This window comes from Battus philenor, unplaced genomic scaffold, assembly GCF_028537555.1.
Source record: "Battus philenor isolate CCGP_79_NKW_IND1 unplaced genomic scaffold, ilBatPhil1.0.hap1 SCAF_6, whole genome shotgun sequence".
NCBI classification, from domain to species: Eukaryota; Metazoa; Arthropoda; class Insecta; order Lepidoptera; family Papilionidae; genus Battus; species Battus philenor.
The window spans coordinates 15,384,293-15,404,149 of record NW_027181726.1 but is presented as its reverse complement, the minus strand read 5'-3'; the positions used below and the strand labels follow the sequence as shown (position 1 = coordinate 15,404,149).

Sequence of the window (19,857 nt, the reverse complement as noted above, 5' to 3'; positions counted from 1 at the left end):
CTGGCCTGTGTGGAGCGCTACACAGGCCTAGCGCAGGCCTAACACGTCAATTGCGGCGCGTACACCGCCATTGCTCAGGGCCGTGTTCCGGGTCACCGCGGCGCCCGGGGAATACCCGAGACATCACGGCAGCGAACATCATAGAATGGGGTTTCCCTACAATCGTGCACCGCTGTGACTCGACACCGACGCAGGTGATCATCACCGATTATTCATGACATCTCTGTGTGCGTAATTATTTGTACAATTGGAGCAACGTGTTAGTCTATAATGACATTGCCATATGTATGAATGGTAATTATAATTTATTTATTAGTAATTTGTTTCGCCTGTTCTCCTCGCATCTGAGACATTTATTCCGAACAGGTGGTAGACTCATGCAACTGAAATATAATCGATCGAATGTTAAATAAAGGTTATCATGTTCTTGGTAGTACCAACATTCCGAACCTAGCAGTAGTCTATGTATAAACACATATATAAATGTACTTTTTATCAATGTAATAAAATACTTAGCAAAAACTATTCGAAAAAATAAATATTTATTTTATTGTTTCAAAGAATTTTTAAATATATAACTATTGTTTTCAAATATATCATGTTATTAAAAAAAACAGCATATGTATAACAATTCAAGTAAATTTAAATAGTTCATATAATCTGTCACATGTTATATTAAATTATTTTAGTTCTGTGTAAATTATTTGTTATGATTATTCAGAATTAAACCCGTAAAAATATAAATAATGTAATATTCACATATTTAATGGAGAAACATAAGCAAATGCATTTATAGAAACAAAATGTTTTCAGGCAGTATCTGTTTTTAAGGATACAAACTTTTATCAACTGAAATAATTAACTTATTATAAAGACCTTTATACAGATACAAATAATTACTATCCCACTTCGTCAAAAATAATCTTGAATATTTTTTTAAAAAATCCTTTCAAATGTCAAATACTAAATATGACGACAAATGGATACTCATTCAAAATTTCAAAATGGCGTCATTAAATGGAGTCTTTAATCAATTTATTTATTAATTCTGTCAGGTAGAAATAGGCATTATAAGTACACATGTGTTCCATTCAAACTCAGTTATGCGACAAAATTATAATCATTCAGTATATATCAACGTCAAATACAATAAATACAAATTATAATAAATAAATATAGTTTATACGTAACTTTTATGTTCAGCGTTATTGACTGTTGAATAATGTTATTGTTATTGTTGCGATTGAGTTATATTTATTATTTTATAATATATATATAAGACATGTTCTTTTTTTTTTGTATGATTGCATAAATAGATGTTTGTGGAGACTTTAAATGTAAGTGTTAAGGCGACCACACACGTTCTGATCAGAAGTCCAACAGAGAGGGATAGATGTTATAAAACTTGAGATACTCGCATATCGCTATCCCGCTCGGTTAGGTTCCTGATCGGTGCGCCCGCGAGGGAATATAGTTGTTTAGGACAAGTCAAGGTCGAGTGTTGCTCAACATAATATGTGACGGTGAAGATCACACGCGCTCCTGGAACACGCCGAACTAACTAAATTAGAGATGTTAATGATAAGCGATATGTAATATAAAAATACGAATTTTAAACGAAAAAAAAAACGTTGAGACGTGTCGTTTTCCGTTTTTATTTCGGTCCTTGTAAATATATTTAATATATGATTTACTAAATGAATGTAACATATTATTAATGAAAGAAAATAGATGAACACAAATTTTAAAATGGTTGTTTTATTTAATACACCAACAATTTCACATTTTTCTTAGATTTCCTGGAAGAAGCGGACCACAACATATACTATATATTTAAAAATGAAACCCGATTTTCCTTGGCAGGAAGGTTATTACGAAAAAAAATATCTAAAATTGCGCCGAAAATGTTAGAAAATATGAATATTGAAACTCCTCCCTTATTTCTCGAGAATCCCAGGTCACTTCAAGATCAGAGATAGTCTACGTGCATTATTAGTCTTCTTTTGGATTACACTTCGTGAGGTAAAAAGAAAATTGTAAAATTACAGGTAGAAGAAGAAATAAGAAAGATAAAATAGTGAATAATGTAGTTTAATTCCTTTATTAACTGTCAAAATAAACGTAAACCGTTATAAGATTGAGTATGTTTTGGTGAGACAACCATATGGTAGTCAGTTACACAGAAAATACATCTTTTATTTCAGTTCTTTATATTGTAGTTATCTAACAGAATAAAAGAGATAGAGATATTACGAGTACCCGGGCAAGAGTGAGAAAATTTTTCGCCTTCTGCGTTTGCTGCTCTCCTAGTACAATCCTGCGATATATATATATAGTACAACGCCCGGTAATTTTTGTTTGAGCCTCTTCTCATTAGACGTTTCCCACTGCGTGCTTCCCACTTGTCTCCTGCATTTGTTGGTCGCCTAGTACTTTTTGCTTTCTCTTATATTTCCTAGAGGAACTTGTGAATTATTCAAGATATAAATAATAATAAATGCCTAGAACATTCTACGGTGAGTTGGCAACGCGCTTATAAGTGCTAACAGAAATTATAAGTGCTAGTTTACGTGGTTCTTGGTAAAATAAACCTACCAACTCAAGCGGCTGCTACTCTGTTGATCGCCAACTAAAACAATTAATTAAACTCTTCTTAAAAGCAACGTCTAAAACGTAAGTAAGATGATAATCCGTTAGCAATTATTTAAACGAATTCATGTCTGAAATTAAACTAATGTTCAAAACAACAATACTTTATAATTATTACTTTTTAATTATTGTCGTTTTTTTCAAGGAATTTAAGACTCAGTTGACAGAAGCTCGCACGTATATAGAATTTATTTCCACTCAACAACAATCATATGAAGCGAAAAGAAAAAATAACATTAAAATGAACGCAAGACTGACTAAATACACGGGAAAATTATTTTTGTTTTATTACTCTTCTAATGTCAAAATTTGCAGAAGAAAGATATGACATTTTATATGTAAGATAGAGACAGTGTGCCGGTTGAAAAAAAGAAAATGTATTTAATTAAATGGGTAGTTGGCAACAAAAAGGCACACAAAGAAAAATATATATGTATTTAATTAATTAAGGGTAGTGGGCAGAAGGCCTGGTCTAATTTTGCACCGCAGTTCGGTACTCCCCTGATGGTGGTGGTAGGCAGCTGCACGATCTCCCAGGACTGGTCAGGCGGCAGCAAGTCGAGAGCAGGGAGCGCCGATAGGTTGCAGTATGTGTCGGTTCCGGTGCACGGTGATATAATTTCAACGGTGTACAACTTGCAGTGTAAAACTTGCTGTCTAAAACTTGCAGCATAAAACTTGCAGCATAAAAGTCGCAGTGTAAACTTTGCAGTGTAAACCTTACAGTCTAAAACTCGCAGTGTAAAGGTAGCAGCATAAAACTTGCAGCATAAAACTTGCAATGTAAAGGTAGCAGTATCAAAGTCGCAGCGTAAAACTCGCAGTGTAAACTTTGCAGTGTAAACCTTGCACCTGTGAATTAATGTCACAGTTATGATATACATATATAAGTATATGTACAATTTGCTCCGCTGACAGTAAACCCGGAGATGGCTTGCGATGAAGGAAGGGCAGAAACCGAAAGCAGTTGATGTGATTGTTTACTGTCAGAACGGAGTTACAAAATGTAAAGCATGTAAAAGAATAATAGGAGAGATAAATAAATAAACAAATTGAAAAGTAATAATGAATACATAATGATGGAACTATGGACACAGACAAAATGTTGAGCTCTAACTTATAGATAATTGCTACTTAATAATGATGTCTTCATAATATTTGTTCAACACTTACCCCTTGGGGTGCAAGACGATGTAAAGGTTGTGGCGTGAACTAAATGATGCCCGGAGAATGAATAGGACCAAGGCGTGAATTTATAACGTAAATTCTAATTGGCCCCGGCGCGTATGAAGACACATAGCTGGTGAACGCAACCGACACAAGGAGTGTGCGTCGGTGCGTGAGACGACACCTAGCTAGTGAACGCGACCGAGGCCAGGATCCTTCTGCCTGGCAAATGTGAACTGCTGTCGCTGGTGCGCGGGCGCATAGGAATTTTTGTTATAAAAACAAAGATCCGTTAAACCAATAGCACGCTCCCACGACCCCACGCCACTTGAGACGTACCGTTACCCGCTAAGGGTTGAACAATTTTTTGCTGTATTGCGATTTATGAGACGTTTCTCGTGATAATATTTTTTTGGTTAAGATTTTAACTAAGATTTATGGGACGTTAACTTGCAACGTTACAACAGAACATAAACTTTTCTATTTTTTTATTACTATGTTAAATATTATTGATTCGCTAGTTATAGAAATTTATGCATAGGCATTGTTATCATTTCAAAATCTTTTGCTAATGGTATGTATGATGGTAAGAAATAAAATAAAACCAATAAATAATTAAGATAATATTTATTATACATGTCGTGTATACGTGTAGTTTTCTTAATCATGTCGATTCCATCGCGGAATGCCCCTTTTTACGAACAACTAGCGCCATCTGTTGACGCCAACCGAAACTACAGAGTTCCAACATACATTTACAATGAAGATTCATTTTAAAAATAACAATATCAACGTATAAATAAAGAATATTTTATGAGAAAAATTACTTGATTTTATGAGGAAATATCGGTGCTTTCGCTTTTCCTTCTTATCAGAAACTTTGCAAAGTCATCGTTAACTGGATCGAAGGTGGACTTCTTATCACACTGTGCCGTTGCTGCAGCCTGCTGTATTTGTTCTCCAAAAGCCTTAACATCGTCTTTATTCAGCTCCACCATGTACTTCCTCGTTTCCATGATAATAACTGCATCGTCTCTTGCCATAGACCAGACGCTGGGCTTTATACGCGGCAACATATTCTGTCCGACGAAAACGCCGTGGAACAATCCTTGGAAGGGGGGTTTGTGAGGGTATTGATCTAAAGCGGACAGGGATAGGAAATGAACTTTACCATAATCTACATTAACGTACGTGTCGCGATCTTCGCGGAGTACCAGAGGTGCGTCGTGGCAGGTTTCAGAGATCCTTGCGTCGAGCTGGCTGGTCACAACAAGACCTAAGTTCTTTTCATTGTCCATATTCATCAGAGTTGGATCAAACTTTTGACGGTTCTCGATCTCGTACAACATTCGCATCACGTTCCGTTCAGAGACGTCTGTGGCTCGTTTGTAATTAGTTCCATGTGTTGAGCGCATCATATCCTTGTCCTCGCAATCCAATCCATATCCTATATACGGAGAAGTGACTATATCTCCGAGGTAACCACGATGTAGGTACCTCTCTCCGCACTTGTAAACACCAGCGGATAACGTCACATTAGGACGACACACTTCAGTCTCAAGCCAAGTGAAAGCTACACCGTGTTCTCTGAAATGCTTGTACTCTTGAAAACAGATCTGTTTTGCCATCTCCCTTAGCCTCATATGATAGTCCCAATCATATACGCCAGCTCTAGTGTCGTAACGCAAGCCAAGGCTGTGTCTCACGCGGTGCTCCCAAAGTTCACAAGCATTGAACTGATTTGTATTTCCCGTCGTCCAGAAACTGAAGAGATTCTCCATATAATCCCGCTCTCGGTATTTCATCTGATCTATAGAGATACAAGGTAGGAGACAGCTCATGTATTCCGTGTTTGTTATCATGCCCACAAGCTGGCGGGCTTTAGCAATAACATACCTTGATGTCGTTGGACGTAGGAGAATGTTTCCGTACACCTCGAGGAACCTTCTAGACTTTTCTAGGAGACCGTAATGTGTCGTACGCTCCAACGCTAGCGATGTAAGTAGAAGTTGTCTGGCAATGAGCTCAGGGCATCCATCGATCACGAACAAGTTCATATAGCGACGATTATGCCGGTAAGCTTGGGCGAGAGTTTTGATGAGATGCCGGGCGTCGCATCCTCCGATGATGAGGAAGTTGAGTTCATATGAGCTCTTCTCGCCATGTTTTAGGTATTCCTCTTGCAGGTCGAGTGCAGGGCTGACGCCCCAGAACATTTTCGCACGGTCTCTTTGACGTTCGGTCGAGAAATGAGTACGTCAATGTCATGGCAACGCAAACAACTAGTGAGGCGTGCGCAGAGGGCGTTGCTATAGAAACGCGCTATTTATATGTCGCTGCAGCCAGCGAGGATGCGCTCAGCCTTCGTATAATTTTATATGTGACCTAATTAACTTGAAAATCAGTGACACGTTCATTTCAGTATCGATTCAGTTGATAAAGGCTTCTAATTTTAAATCTGTCCTAGGTTATATAGATGACTTTTATAATATTAACGAAATTTTATTATTTTAATTTTGTAATATAAAGAAGCATAGAAGTAGACTATATAATATATGCTTTACACACGCCACACTCATTTATCAAATGCATTTCTCAGAGTTTTAAAACACTAAAAACCTTCTCTATTAAATAAACTTAACACCTTTCCAGTCGAATTCTCTCAAGTTAAACCTAACCTCTTTGGACTAAGTTAATCTATAAAAGGTGATAAGTTGTGTGTCTTGTTACCTCATGTCATTTTTCTCCTCCTCTCTTTACATTTTTCAAAAACTGGACATTGTTATGGCGTCGTTAATAACAAACAAGACACGAAAGATTTAATAATAAAATAATCATTATAATTAGTTGACTTTAACTTAGTTTTATATACGATTGAAGTTAGTAAATAGTTTAATAGACATACACTGTGACATGCAAAAACGTGAACAAAAAAAAATATTTCGGAATTATTAAATCTAATTGAAAAACACAAAGGCAGGAACGGTAACGTCTATTAAATATAGATCCTAATAATAACAAAAAAGCCTCTCTTTACAGATAGACGTAAGAAAACGAAGCAATCTGACTGCCTTTTTTTTTCAACCGATGGACGCTTACTCCAAATCTGAGGCCATAAAGATCGCGACGATGACAGGGTCTTACCCTGCCCGCATTTAACAACTTACAGCGATTTTAACTTAACTTTTCCTTATTATATATGTTATAATTATAATTATATATATATATATATATATATATATATATATATATATATATATATATATATTACTTTTTTACAATTTTCTTGATATTTCCACTCTCCTCTTTATTCTTCTTAAGATCTTTTATTCATTCCTTAGTTGTTCTTCCCATTTTCTTTCATTATTTTCCACATCTTGTTACCTATCATACATCGCCTTTCTTTCTTCGAATTTCCTTCAGAATACTGCAACAATTCTAAATTTTTATTTTTGATCTTTATTAATATATTTATTTAAAATATAGTTCTGTCATTTGATGACCACCTACTCTCGTATTCCATTATAACCATCATCGTAATTATTTCAGTCGTAAATTTCTGGATATGGTTCCTCTGTAGATTTCAATAGGACCTCTTGGAAGTGGCTTTCATCAAGCGCTTTCCAACGAGGTTGACCAGATCGTCTGTCCACATTGTAGATGAACATCTTACGCTGCGTTTGCAGGTCTATGGTCTCCACTTAGGAATGAAGGCACCAGCGGCAATTCGTTCTAGGAACTATGTAGCCTACCAAATATCACTTCAGCATCCACATCGGTTGAGTCATGTACCGCCGGTGTGGGCAATATCTTTGTGATTTGATCTCAAAGAAAATTTCCGAGCATTGTCCTCTTCATATTTAAAGACATTATGTTTGCTATTAGGACCCGAATCGAGAGAAGGTGTTTGCCTCCGAAACAAAAAAAAGTTATGTAAACAGATAATGTATACACATGTCACACAAGGTACAGATTAAAAAAACTACAGTATTGTAATTAATTTATTTCACTTGGCAATCGTTAGCGTTACTATAAAACCTAATGTTTTACCGATATTAATTAAAACTAAATTTGTTCTTTATTTAAATATTTACATTGTTGTTAAATAAATATATTAGTCAAAAACAGGTACGCTGTAAACTTTTTTTTAAAGTACCTACAATTCGAGTGACGTTGATACACGCCGATTGGCCATAGCACAAAGGAACCACAAATTACAATAATCGTAAAAACAACAAAAGCATTCAATTAATGGTGATAATGAAGTGATTTTAATGTTTTTGAAACACAAAATCTGATCATCACGAATTCGATGTAAATTTAAGTCATTACGCAAGTATTTTGACTGATACAATAGTTTTGACAGATGTCATATTTTGACAGTTGACAGATGGAGTAGCCAGTCTCGTATAGCAGTGACAGTCATATCGCTTGTGAAACTGGTGCCCTATGGGGCTGAAAGTACCTCACGTGGAGACCACGAGGCGTTAGACGTGGGTATACCCACCACTAAATTGCCTGACAACATATTTAGTTTGACAGATGAGAGTAGTTTTGACATCTGTCAAAATATCTGGCAAAGACATAGGCTTCCTTCTAAAGATCGCAATGATAACCGGTCTACCGCTGCCAGCATCTGGCTTCTTCCTGTGATCTTAAAGATGCCATTGCCAGATATTTTGACAGATGTCAAAACTACTGTCATCTGTCAAACTTGTGTCAACGACTCAATTGCAATAAAGCAAGCTCAAACTGCGGTGTATTTTTGAAAACTAAAAATTCCAACCTCTAATTGTCGTCAAATAAACTTGATAAGTTGGATAATGATTATTTCCAGAGGTAGTCTAAGATTTTTCGTTTCAATACCTTGACGTGGGAAGTAGGAACATAGTATGCGGTTGAATAAGATAGTGGCTATCAGCATCTAGCTACGAATACCGCCAGCAACCAAATATCCAAGTTTTGACAGTCAACACTTTCATATTAAATCACGTAACAATATATTAAACTAAAATAAGGTTATATGGAACAAGTTAAATAGTTCACACAAGATCACGAGCATCGCCTATTTGTGGTCTTATAATTAATTATTCTTAATAAATAACAGCCTCGAGATATTTCTATCATCTCAGAAGAATATATAGAAAAAGAATGTATTCCTCAATTTCGTTAATTATTTTTATTGAAAGGAATTTGCATGAAAAATGTCTTTCATTATAAATCGCCTTTATGATTTATTCAGTTTCGTTCGCAGTCAATTTGGTTTAAAGATATTTAGTGTTTCGCCAAAAAAGACTAGATTTGACTACATTGAAGGCCAGTTAAAAATAGGCAGAACAATCCAACTGCCGCTCGCATGTTCCAGGTCTAGACCTTCGTCAAGAGAACCTTGAATCATCTGGACTGGATAGCGACCTGGGCTTGGAGCTTTTTGTCTCCATCAGACCGACTGCATTTCCTCTCCATCCAGTGCTACGGTTCGAGTACGTGGAAGACGTAACTGGTACTTTCCTAGTCTGTTTAATCTTCAACTTATTCAACCAGAGATCCCGCGTCTTCTTGTTTCCTAACACGAAGAATAAGAAGAGCACAAAGCCCTGGAAGTTGGCTGTCAGTGTGAACAGGTATGCCGCGACGATGTTGAAAGCAAACAACCCGAATACCCACGGCAGACCGAAAAGAAAAACAAGTAAGCAGCTCACGGAGGCACAGCGTAGAGCTTCATTAGTATCGCCGTGCCTCTGGATTCTTCTAGAAGCAAACACGGAACGTACTATTAAACAGAATAGCGTCCAGTTGGCAAGAAGCATGAGAACTATGGGAACGTACACAGCGAGCCATAAAGCTAAACCAGAAGGATAGCAGAAGGAGCCGCTCGGCATCTTTTCTTCAAAACGCCCCGCGTAAGAATGAGGGGCGACTGAAAGGAGAATCCCGACAACAGCGCATGGCGCCCCCCAAGAGAATGCGGACGCCCTCAATAGCTTGTGAGAGGCATCCCTCGTGAACACCAGAACTAAACGCCTATACGAAAGAACAGCTGCGACTAGCATCCAACAAAATGAAGCCAGGACAGAATAATGGAGAACAACTCCCACCAACATGCAGGCGACGTTGTACTGATCAAACTTAGAGTACACTACAGCAAGGAAACAAACCATTACAAGCATTATTGATATGCAGAGTTGGAACCAAATTTTATTACTATAATCTCGTCTCCAAGTCCTGAACATTGCGGCAGTTAAACCAACCATTAGAAGTCCAAACAACGACGCACATGATCCAACGACTGACAGTAATTCTAAAGTGTCTTCATCGGTTTGAGAGAAGACGGATTTGGGGACGAGGATTTCGGCAAAATGCGTGAGATGGTCGCATCTGCAGGTGTCGAGCATGCCGGGTTGTGAAGCCTTGATGAAGGTGCAGCCTTGTTTGGACCAGTAGCCAGATCCGTCGTCCAGGAAGTGCCAATACGCGCAAGCGCGGCTGTAGTTTCGTCCCGGTTCGCTTGTCAGCGGACTCATGTGGATGTCCACCACCTGCGGATGGAATGAACTGTCCTTTACACTGTAAATACTTACATATTTAATTGTTATACATAGAGTATCTTATATTAAACATTTATTAACTAACAGATTGAAACGTTACCGCGCAGAAGTCCATCCTAACTAAGAAAGGGACTAATATATAGCTGCAGCAGTAGATAATTTTACGTAGTATCTTCTACGTAAAATCAGATCGGTCACATGACTTTGAGTGGTAGTGGGGGGAGGTAGTATATAAATAGCAGAGCGGTGACGGACGGACCTCACTCGGTGATTGCCACTGGTCGATGTAATGTCTCCTGAGGATACCCCGTGGAGGGGTGAAACGCGTGTAGTGTGGATAAGCGATGGTAGTTGTGTTTCGCTTTTGCTTACCGCACGCGCATTTATCAGCGAGCTGGCGGACGGTGCACTTTATTGCACAACTACTGCTGCATAGCAGAAGTAGCTATGTATTAGTCCCTTTCTTAGTAAAGATTTATTATTGATCACAAAACATTTGAAGAATTTTTTTATAATCAAAGATATACCTGTTTTCAGATCAAACCTAGCTCCTTTAAAATGGAATACTTCAAAATTAAACTTTGAACCTTCCTACCTTTATTTATTTAGGTACAACAGCAGTACACATATATTAAAAGTTATCTTATTAATAACGGTTCTGTTATGTATTCCTTTATAGGTGTTAACATTGTAGAAAGATCAGACAAATCAGATCATATCAAAATAAACTGATTGAAAAAAAGATTGAAGAGTGTGAGAGAATGTAAGACGAAACATATGGTTTACGATTTTAGACACCAGCAATTTTCTTTAAGGCTGTGTGCTGAAAAATACTAAAATAAATTAAGTCTTTTATGAATACACTGAATTATTAAGGTTGTTTCTAAAGGCTCTACTCTATGAGAGCCGCGAAGGACATCGATGGCAGGCAATTGTTAAAATATTCTGCTATAAGAACTTTAGCTTTCTTTCAAAGCTTTAAGCTATATATATTTCAAGCGTGTTGATCTAAAAAGAGCCTTCAGAAAACCATAATGGTTTTTAATATTCATTTTCCATTCCACACTATTTACAAGAAAAAAAATTCAACTATCTAATCTTATATCTATTTATAATATGTTATTAATAATATTTCTCGTCGTTGTGATAATAATAATTAAAAATACGAAACATGTTGTAACATTTGAAACTGCTAAAAAAAGTTTTTATTATAATACAGGTGATGATGTTCACAATTAGACTTGAAACTTGTAACTAACACTTACTTGACCCTCCACAGTCCGCAGGCATTAATTCACGCCTAAACATTAAACCAATTGTAGCCCACAGACATGAATTCACGCCAGAGCGACATTTATTTTATTTTTTAATAGGATAATAAAACCTATAATTCTTACTGGAATACGAATGTATGTACTTATACGTATAATATAAATCTTCTAGAATCTATTTAAATAGGTAGTTTCGTTTTGGTCTGTTATAAACCGTAACCGTGACGTAAAGGCCACTGGCATGATGCGATGACTGCTATTAGGCGGTAGGTTTTCAAGGCTTAAGGAAGGCAATGCCCGCGTTGGGAGCCTATAGAACATACCTTCATACTCTAAGAAGATATAAAACATTTGCTAGAACTATGTTACGTGGAAGAAATACAGACCTCTCCCATGTTGAACTGTGTGAGGTTTTCCACGTTGACGCTCAACACACGACTGTTGACGGAGAACTGGCCTTGGGTGGCGACGAAGGCTCGGTCATTCCTGAACACCACGAAGCTGATCCTCCTAGAGGACTCCGCCACAGACTGCGGCAGATGAACAACCGCTTCATTGTCCACGTTGTTCAGGGTCGTGGAATTCGGCTCATCTGTGTAATATGATATAAGACTAAACCAGAGTTCCCCAAACTTTTTTGTGTCGTAGACCCCTTGCCATGTTTTTCCGTGTTGGGTAGACCCTCTACTTACCTGACATTGATTTCCTGTAAATTTCTTACTGTAGTGAAGTTTAGTGTTAAAAATTACATGTTAATTTATACATTTATTAATTGAATTTAAATTAAAAGTACTCAAAATAAAATTTTGTATCTGTTATGTAAAATATACGTAACATTAAATAAACATAAAATAAACTATAAATAAAATAACATAAGCAATAACTCAATATTTTTAGTGAGAAGGATGAACCTGATGCTTTAATAATAAATTATAAACATTTGGCGTCAATTTTGTAAGGGTTAATCTTAAATCTCCTCGGCTAATAATGTCCAGTCTGTGGACTCCCATTTTCATTTAATGTACCCCCAATTTTTTTTTCGCTGACGTAGACCCCTTGCAGGTTGTCATAGACCCCTAGGGGTCGATATAGACCACTTTGGGAATCACTGGACTAGACGAAACATCGCCACAATGACCGGTCAAGTTATATCCGATTCCTGTTATCCACACCCCATCTATCTATATTATATGAAGTATCATTTCAAGTTCTTTAAACGAATTAAAAATTTTTCAAAATATCACAGATGATTAAAAACTAATTTTAATTTTTTTTGACAAATATAGATGTGAAATATATATTGACGTCCCCTATCTCTGGATCACGTTTTATAAGGCCATATTACACCCTGTATAAACGTGTTTATTGAGGGTATATAGTAAGTATTAAGTAGACCGACGACATTGTCCAGATCGTTGGAAGTCATCACTGAATCCGACCACCCTGGTGATCTTTCAAGGAGGCCTATACCTTGCTGAGTCTATAAGCTGATGTGATGATGGGGTTGAAGACAAGATACAACCATGATTTTGTGGAAAAATCAAACAACCTGTAGAAATAAAATTCAATACAGCATATAATATCTGATTAACATATCAATGTCATGAAGTATATATATTTGGTGACACCCAATGGAAGGCATGGACGGGAGGTCTGTCTCGTTTCAGGCTGTAGAGGTCCTCTGTAAGGCACCGGCCTCCCAAAGAGAACTATGGGGGATATACCATAATCATCTGGTTTGGCAGATGAGTAAGCGAACGCAATGTGATATTATGACACCTGGAGGAGGTTCTGCCCATCCTCTGGAAATTTGCAGTGGAATTTCTATATAATTAATACACAAAGTTTAATTATTTATACCATCGCAAGTTTTACATCTTAACTACTACTTTCTGTTTGATGTTGTGCTTCTTCAATTCTATTTGTTTAATACTAATTTACTAACCTGAGAGAACTTCAAAGCACTCCTTAGTGAAGCTGGTCTCATTGCTGGTTGCGATCCTGAGTCCACGAACTGGATTGAGAGGCTCCGCGTCGGCCATGACCAGAGCGATGTTGGGGCGCACGGTGGCAGCGCTTCCGGTGCCGTTCAAATACACAGCCGAACCCAGCCTGTCCAGCATGTGGAGCAGTTCGCCGGGGATTGAAAACTGGTCATCCACGTTTAGGAGTACGTCCACCTAGAGATGTGATTTTTAATTAGTTTAAGAACTTGGATTTGTTGTAACATGTTCCTGGTTGCATATAATTTAGGTTATTCATTTTTGTTCGACCACCAGCAGCTTCGTTTAGACCATATTCTCAAAATGCAACATTTTTCATTTCTTTAAATCTACCTACGTTGGTATGTAAATGATATAAAAATAAATATAAAAACTAACATTTAAGATCTTCACCATCGGAAGCATATGAACTTTCGTGCATCCTCACATTCAAATTATGAACCGTTAAGTCTCTCATGTATTCCTTGGGAACCACTTGAACCATTTTTAGAAATAAGGTTACAGACAGTGCCACTTGTCTGGTGAGATTTTCAACTTGTCTAAAGTGGCATATCGTCAAGGTCTTTTACCGATATCTGCATACGCTTGAGGTTTCGTATTTTTATTAAAAGACGCCTGAGAAGGCGTCAGAAAGGCAGAACCTCGATCTTGGTCAGATTTTTTAAAGTCGCCCCCTTTTGGAAGCCTCTCCTCCCTTATCTTAAATCTATGACAGGATTTTTTAATTCTTCTTTCTTTCTTCTTTTACAAAATCGTCTTGCATTCTTTACATTTTCTTTTATACTTTTTTCTTTCATACACAATCCTTACACAAATCCCCTCATTCCCTTCGCCGCATTCTTTTAGTATCGACTTGGTCTGTTGCTATTGCTTTCCTAACATTATTTTTAATAGCATTAACGATTTAATATATATATATATATATATATATATATATATATATATATATATATTAAATCGTTAATATATATATATATATATATATATATATATATATATAGCTTTCCCGTTATTTTTCCCTTCACCATTTATATACAATTGGTATGTGACATATTTCAAACTCGACTAAGAATCATAGATAAAAAACTACTTTAAACACATGATGACCTCGTGAAACCTAAGTAACATTAAGTTCATTAATACTTTCATCACATTATGCGAAAGAATGCCGACGCTTTGGAGGTATTAAGTGAATAAGGTATAATCCAGAAGTCACTTAGCTTTACGAATTCACAGAAACACCCCCAAATTAAAGCGGAGTTACTAGGAGTTGAGAAAATGGCAGTAAAAGCACCTTGCTACCTTGGTTAGGACTGCTGGGCCGAAAAACGTACGACTAATAAGTAAAGAAGAAGCGTACCAGCTCACCTGATCGACAACAATCATAATCATAAAGACACTAGTAGAAAATACGGCTAAGAAGAGATGAAGAAGCGATACTAGCTCACCTGATCGACAACAATCATAATCATAAAAACTCTAGTGCAAAGACGACTAAGAAGAGATGAAGAAGCGATACTAGCTCACCTGATCGACAACAATCATAATCATAAAGACACTAGTAGAAAATACGGCTAAGAAGAGATGGAGAAGCGATACTAGCTCACCTGATCGACAACAATCATAATCATAAAAACTCTAGTGCAAAGACGACTAAGAAGAGATGAAGAAGCGATACCAGCTCACCTGATCGACAACAATCATAATCATAAAGACACTAGTAGAAAAGATGACTAAGAATAGAAAAAGAAGCAACAACAGCTAACCTGATCAAAGACATTTTCTATATTCTCCACCAGAATTGGCGCAGTTACATTATTCAGCAACCGATCCAAGTCTTCCAGCACCTGCTGCAACTGCTCCTCAGCCTGGAACAATAGTATCCAAACTTTATAAAATTACTTGAGAAATTCACACAATTGTATTCACAAAAATTTCTTTTTGGCTTGTCTTGCGCATTTGACAGTACGCCGTGAACTTCGCGCGTTTGACAGTGATATCTTAACTTATATTTCAATCAATAAATAATGTGATAACTTGAAATATATTATATTAAATTATTTTTTCAGTACAAAGTCTGTCGGGACAACTAAAATATTTAACGATCTGTTATTATTGGGTTCACTAAGCTAGTTGATTACATATATAAACTGTAAATAAAGTATATGTAAAAAATAAACCAACTAGAAGGTGTAGGAGTTTTTGGGAATGAACACTGCATGCATAAGGAGTAAAGTTGAACCTATGTTACTTGGTGATTAGCAATCGAAAGTAATGTTTAGATTATTTTGTCAAGTTAAGGTATTTTAAAATAATAACTATTTGTTTAACCGTGTTAAAGCCGCAAATTTTACGAACTATTGATGGCTCATTATATAAATATAGTTTTTGTGAAACTTGATTTTCTATCCTATTATCACTTTAATAATCTAAATCATGTCAAACAAGGTTAACTAGAAAATAAATGTGAATTGAAATTTCCTAGACAAACAAAATTTAAATAAATGGGTATACTGGTACCGAAAGCAGCATACCGCGCCTTAGGTATGCTAGAGGTGAGACGGGGGGGGGGATCTGTCGTTACATTCTGATTCCTGCTATCTTTATTTCTGAGCTCCTACCTCTCCGCGATTTTTTAAGTAAGGATTAAATGTGTGACGTTGCAAAGATGACCTTGTGGTACAGCAGGTTGCAAAGCTGTGAAAAACTTACCGGTATAGTTGTGGTTATCTGAGTAGTGGTTGTGGTTATAGCCGGTTCCGTGGTTTCAGTGGATGTTGGGGGCTGAGTGAATGGCGGCAGGGTTTCAGTTATGATCCCCTCGGTGGTTCTCTCCGTCTCGTATTCCAATGTGGATTCCGTCGTTGGGATTGTGGGCGTGGGTGTGGGTCTAAAGTATTCTGTGGACTCCTCGGAGCTGTCGCTCACTTCGCGCACCTTCATCGGCTCCTCGTGTGTCTACAATGATTTTTAGTGTCGTGACATTATGTTGTGCATGATGCTGCGAAACGTGCTAATGTATAAGTGGTTAATGGATTACAGATTTCATGCTGAATTTATTAGTTTTATTTGAAAATTCATACGATGCATTGATGCATTTCTGATTCGATCTCACAGCGAAACTTCGAACACAGCCTTCTTCATTACTCTCTGAGTGACCTTGAGCATTTTTATGAGGCCCGTCGTAAGTGACCACGTCTCGGATCCGTATATCATCACCAGCAACACACATTGGTCAAAGACCTTCGTCTTTAAACATAGCAGTATTTTATAAAAACAAACATTTATTTATAACATACGCTAATTCATGCCACTAAAGTGAACAAATTAGATTGAAGTTAAATATGTAATTAATGTTGACAAACATGTATTAAAATATGCAAAATTAGTCGCACAAAGCCGTGGTAAACAACTAGTGTTGTTGCAAATGAACGTTTGCATGCAAGAAAATTGCATTTTTCTCACCGTGACCCTGGCTATCAGAGTGGGCATGATCTGTGTGACGTCATCCTGGAACTTCCAGTCGCGGAGGCTTATGGTGGTGGATGCGGGTAGCGGAGGTTTAGTGGTACAGCCTTCGGCGGCGGTGGTGACCCACTGCACGCCCTCGTTGAAGTCGCCCACGCAGTGATACGTCCGGCAGTCAGCAGTTGTGACTGACTCACCTGGAACCAGACATCTGATAGGGTAGAGTTCTATCTAAATGAAACACACATTTTAAAGTTAACGTTACTAGCTGTTCTACGTTTGCTTTGCGTGGCCCACAACCTTTTATCAATGTAATTTCTAAAAAATCATTCTTGGTCGTTTTAACATGACAAAAAAATTATTCCGGCTAACTTATTATATACATAAAAACTGTCGTTGGAAAATAATCATTTTTTAAGCACTCCCAATCCCACACTGTGTAACGTTGCAAGTTAACGTCCCATAAATCTCAGTTAAAATTTTAACCAAAAAAATATAATCACGAGAAACGTCTCATAAATCGCAATACAGCAAAAAATTGTTCAACCCTTAGCGGGTAACGGTACGTCTCAAGTGGCGTGGGGTCGTGGGAGCATGCTATTGGTTTAACGGATCTTTGTTTTTATAACAAAAATTCCAATGCGCCCGCGCACCAGCACACAGAGTTTACACCAGTGCTCGGGAGAAGGATCCAGGCCTCGGTCGCGTTCACTAGCTAGGTGTCGTCTCACGCACCGACGCACACTCTTTGTGTCGGTTGCGTTCACCAGCTATGTGTCTTCACACGCGCCGGGGCCAATTAGAATTTACGTTATAAATTCACGCCTTGGTCCTATTCATTCTCCGGGCATCATTTAGTTCACGCCACAACCTTTACATCGTCTCGCACCCCAAGGGGTAAGTGTTGAACAAATATTATAAAGACATCATTATAAGTAGCATTTATCTATAAGTTAGAGCTCAACATTTTGTCTGTGTCCATAGTTCCATCATTATGTATTCATTATTAATTTTTAATTTGTTTATTTGTTTATCTCTCCTATTCTTGTTTTACATGCTTTACATTTTGTAACTCCGTTCTGACAGTAAACAATCACATCAACTGCTTTCGGTTTCTGCCCTTCCATCATCGCAAGCCATCTCCGGGTTTACTGTCAGCGGAGCAAATTGTACACATATTTATATATGTATATCATAACTGTGACAATTTATTCACAGGTGCGAGTTTTAGACTGCAAAGTTTACACTGCGACTTTTATGCTGCGATTTTTATACTGCTATCTTTACACTACAAGTTTTACACTGCAAGTTTTACACCGTTGAAATTATATCACCGTGCACCGGAACCGACACATACTGCAACCTATCGGCGCTCCCTGCTCTCGACTTGCTGCCGCTTGACCAGTCCTGGGAGATCGTGCAGCTGCCTACCACCACCATCAGGGGAGTACCGAACTGCGGTGCAAAATTAGACCAGGCCTTCTGCCCACTACCCTTAGTTAAATAATTAAGTACATATATATTTTTCTTTGTGTGCCTTTTTGTTGCCACCAACCTTTTTAATTATATGGAAATCATTTTTCCTATAAACGGCACACTGGCGCCCATAACGTGGTATTAAAAGGTCTGATTTTGCATTGTAGTGTAGTTATGTGATTGTTTTTTTATTTAATTAATTTTGTAAAACGTTATTTTTGCCTTTTCTACTGCCAGCAACTGAAGTGTACATCCTTCACTTTAAAAAGTTTTTGTTTAGTTTAACATACATTTTGTTCTTATGTTGTAACTTTTTTTGCTTCTGCTATTTTTTCATAGGACCGTACACATTAGTTGCAGTTATACGCATCATTTTCATATTTTTTTGTGTTATTTTTTTAATTCTTATACTAGCAACCATAACGTTCGTTAGTGAATTTGTAACAGAACGGAGTAGATTGAGTAGAATACTTGTTCAACACCTTCCTTATTGTGGTGCATTTAATTTTTTCTTCTTTCTCTCTTTACCAATTTATAAAAATAGATTAAACATGGCGTTATTGTTAACAACTTACGTAAACAAATCGCTACACTGGGTCCTCTTTTTCCTTCTGAGGATGTTTTATACTAATAGATTCAATCAAATTTCGGACGATTCCGATAGCGTAGAAGACGTGCTTGTTAAGGACGTACGTTATTCTTGATTCTTTATATAAAAAGTATAATTAAAAATAATTCTCTCTTAGTGTATGTATTAGAAAACATGGCCGGTAAAAATGTTGGAACATGGCACATAAAGGATTTGAAAATAATAGGTTTGAATAAATAACAAACATAATGCGACACAACATAAACTGAAGCATTACCATTAACCGCGTAATATTTCGTTTGGGTTATTAGAATGAATCTATAACCTTCATAATTGTTTGGTCGCGTTAGTAATCCTTATAATGATTACTATTGCTAGTTTGTTTGCGAGAAGTATGAAAGAATGAGTTTAAAAGGATAAAAATGAAATTGTTATCAATAAGTTCGGATTTTATTTCCTTTAAATGAAATAAAATCCTTCGGTGACGCGCGGGGTAATGTAACGTTGCAAGTTAACGTCCCATAAATCTCAGTTAAAATTTTAACCAAAAAAATATAATCACGAGAAACGTCTCATAAATCGCAATACAGCAAAAAATTGTTCAACCCTTAGCGGGTAACGGTACGTCTCAAGTGGCGTGGGGTCGTGGGAGCATGCTATTGGTTTAACGGATCTTTGTTTTTATA

General features: G+C 37.1%; 2 protein-coding genes across 2 annotated transcripts in view; both read right to left on the bottom strand.

The window, feature by feature from the left end:
• Window positions 1-4,649: 4,649 nt before the first annotated feature.
• Dnaaf3 (Dynein axonemal assembly factor 3) lies at window positions 4,650-6,032 on the bottom strand. Its single transcript, XM_068773633.1, has one exon. It carries the CDS (start codon window positions 6,030-6,032, stop codon window positions 4,650-4,652), a length of 1,383 nt encoding a protein of 460 aa, XP_068629734.1.
• A 2,626-nt stretch (window positions 6,033-8,658) lies between these two features.
• The window catches only part of LOC137930545 (uncharacterized), a 74,743-nt gene continuing 63,544 nt past the window's right edge, over window positions 8,659-19,857 (bottom strand). Inside the window, exons 6-11 of the mRNA XM_068773837.1 lie at window positions 17,104-17,303; window positions 16,351-16,596; window positions 15,405-15,506; window positions 13,581-13,815; window positions 12,022-12,227; window positions 8,659-10,355 (exon numbers count right to left, since the gene is read on the bottom strand). Of these exons, the coding sequence (XP_068629938.1) occupies window positions 9,195-10,355; window positions 12,022-12,227; window positions 13,581-13,815; window positions 15,405-15,506; window positions 16,351-16,596; window positions 17,104-17,303 (2,150 nt within the window). The 3' untranslated portion in view covers window positions 8,659-9,194. The remainder of the gene's footprint in view (window positions 10,356-12,021; window positions 12,228-13,580; window positions 13,816-15,404; window positions 15,507-16,350; window positions 16,597-17,103; window positions 17,304-19,857) is intronic.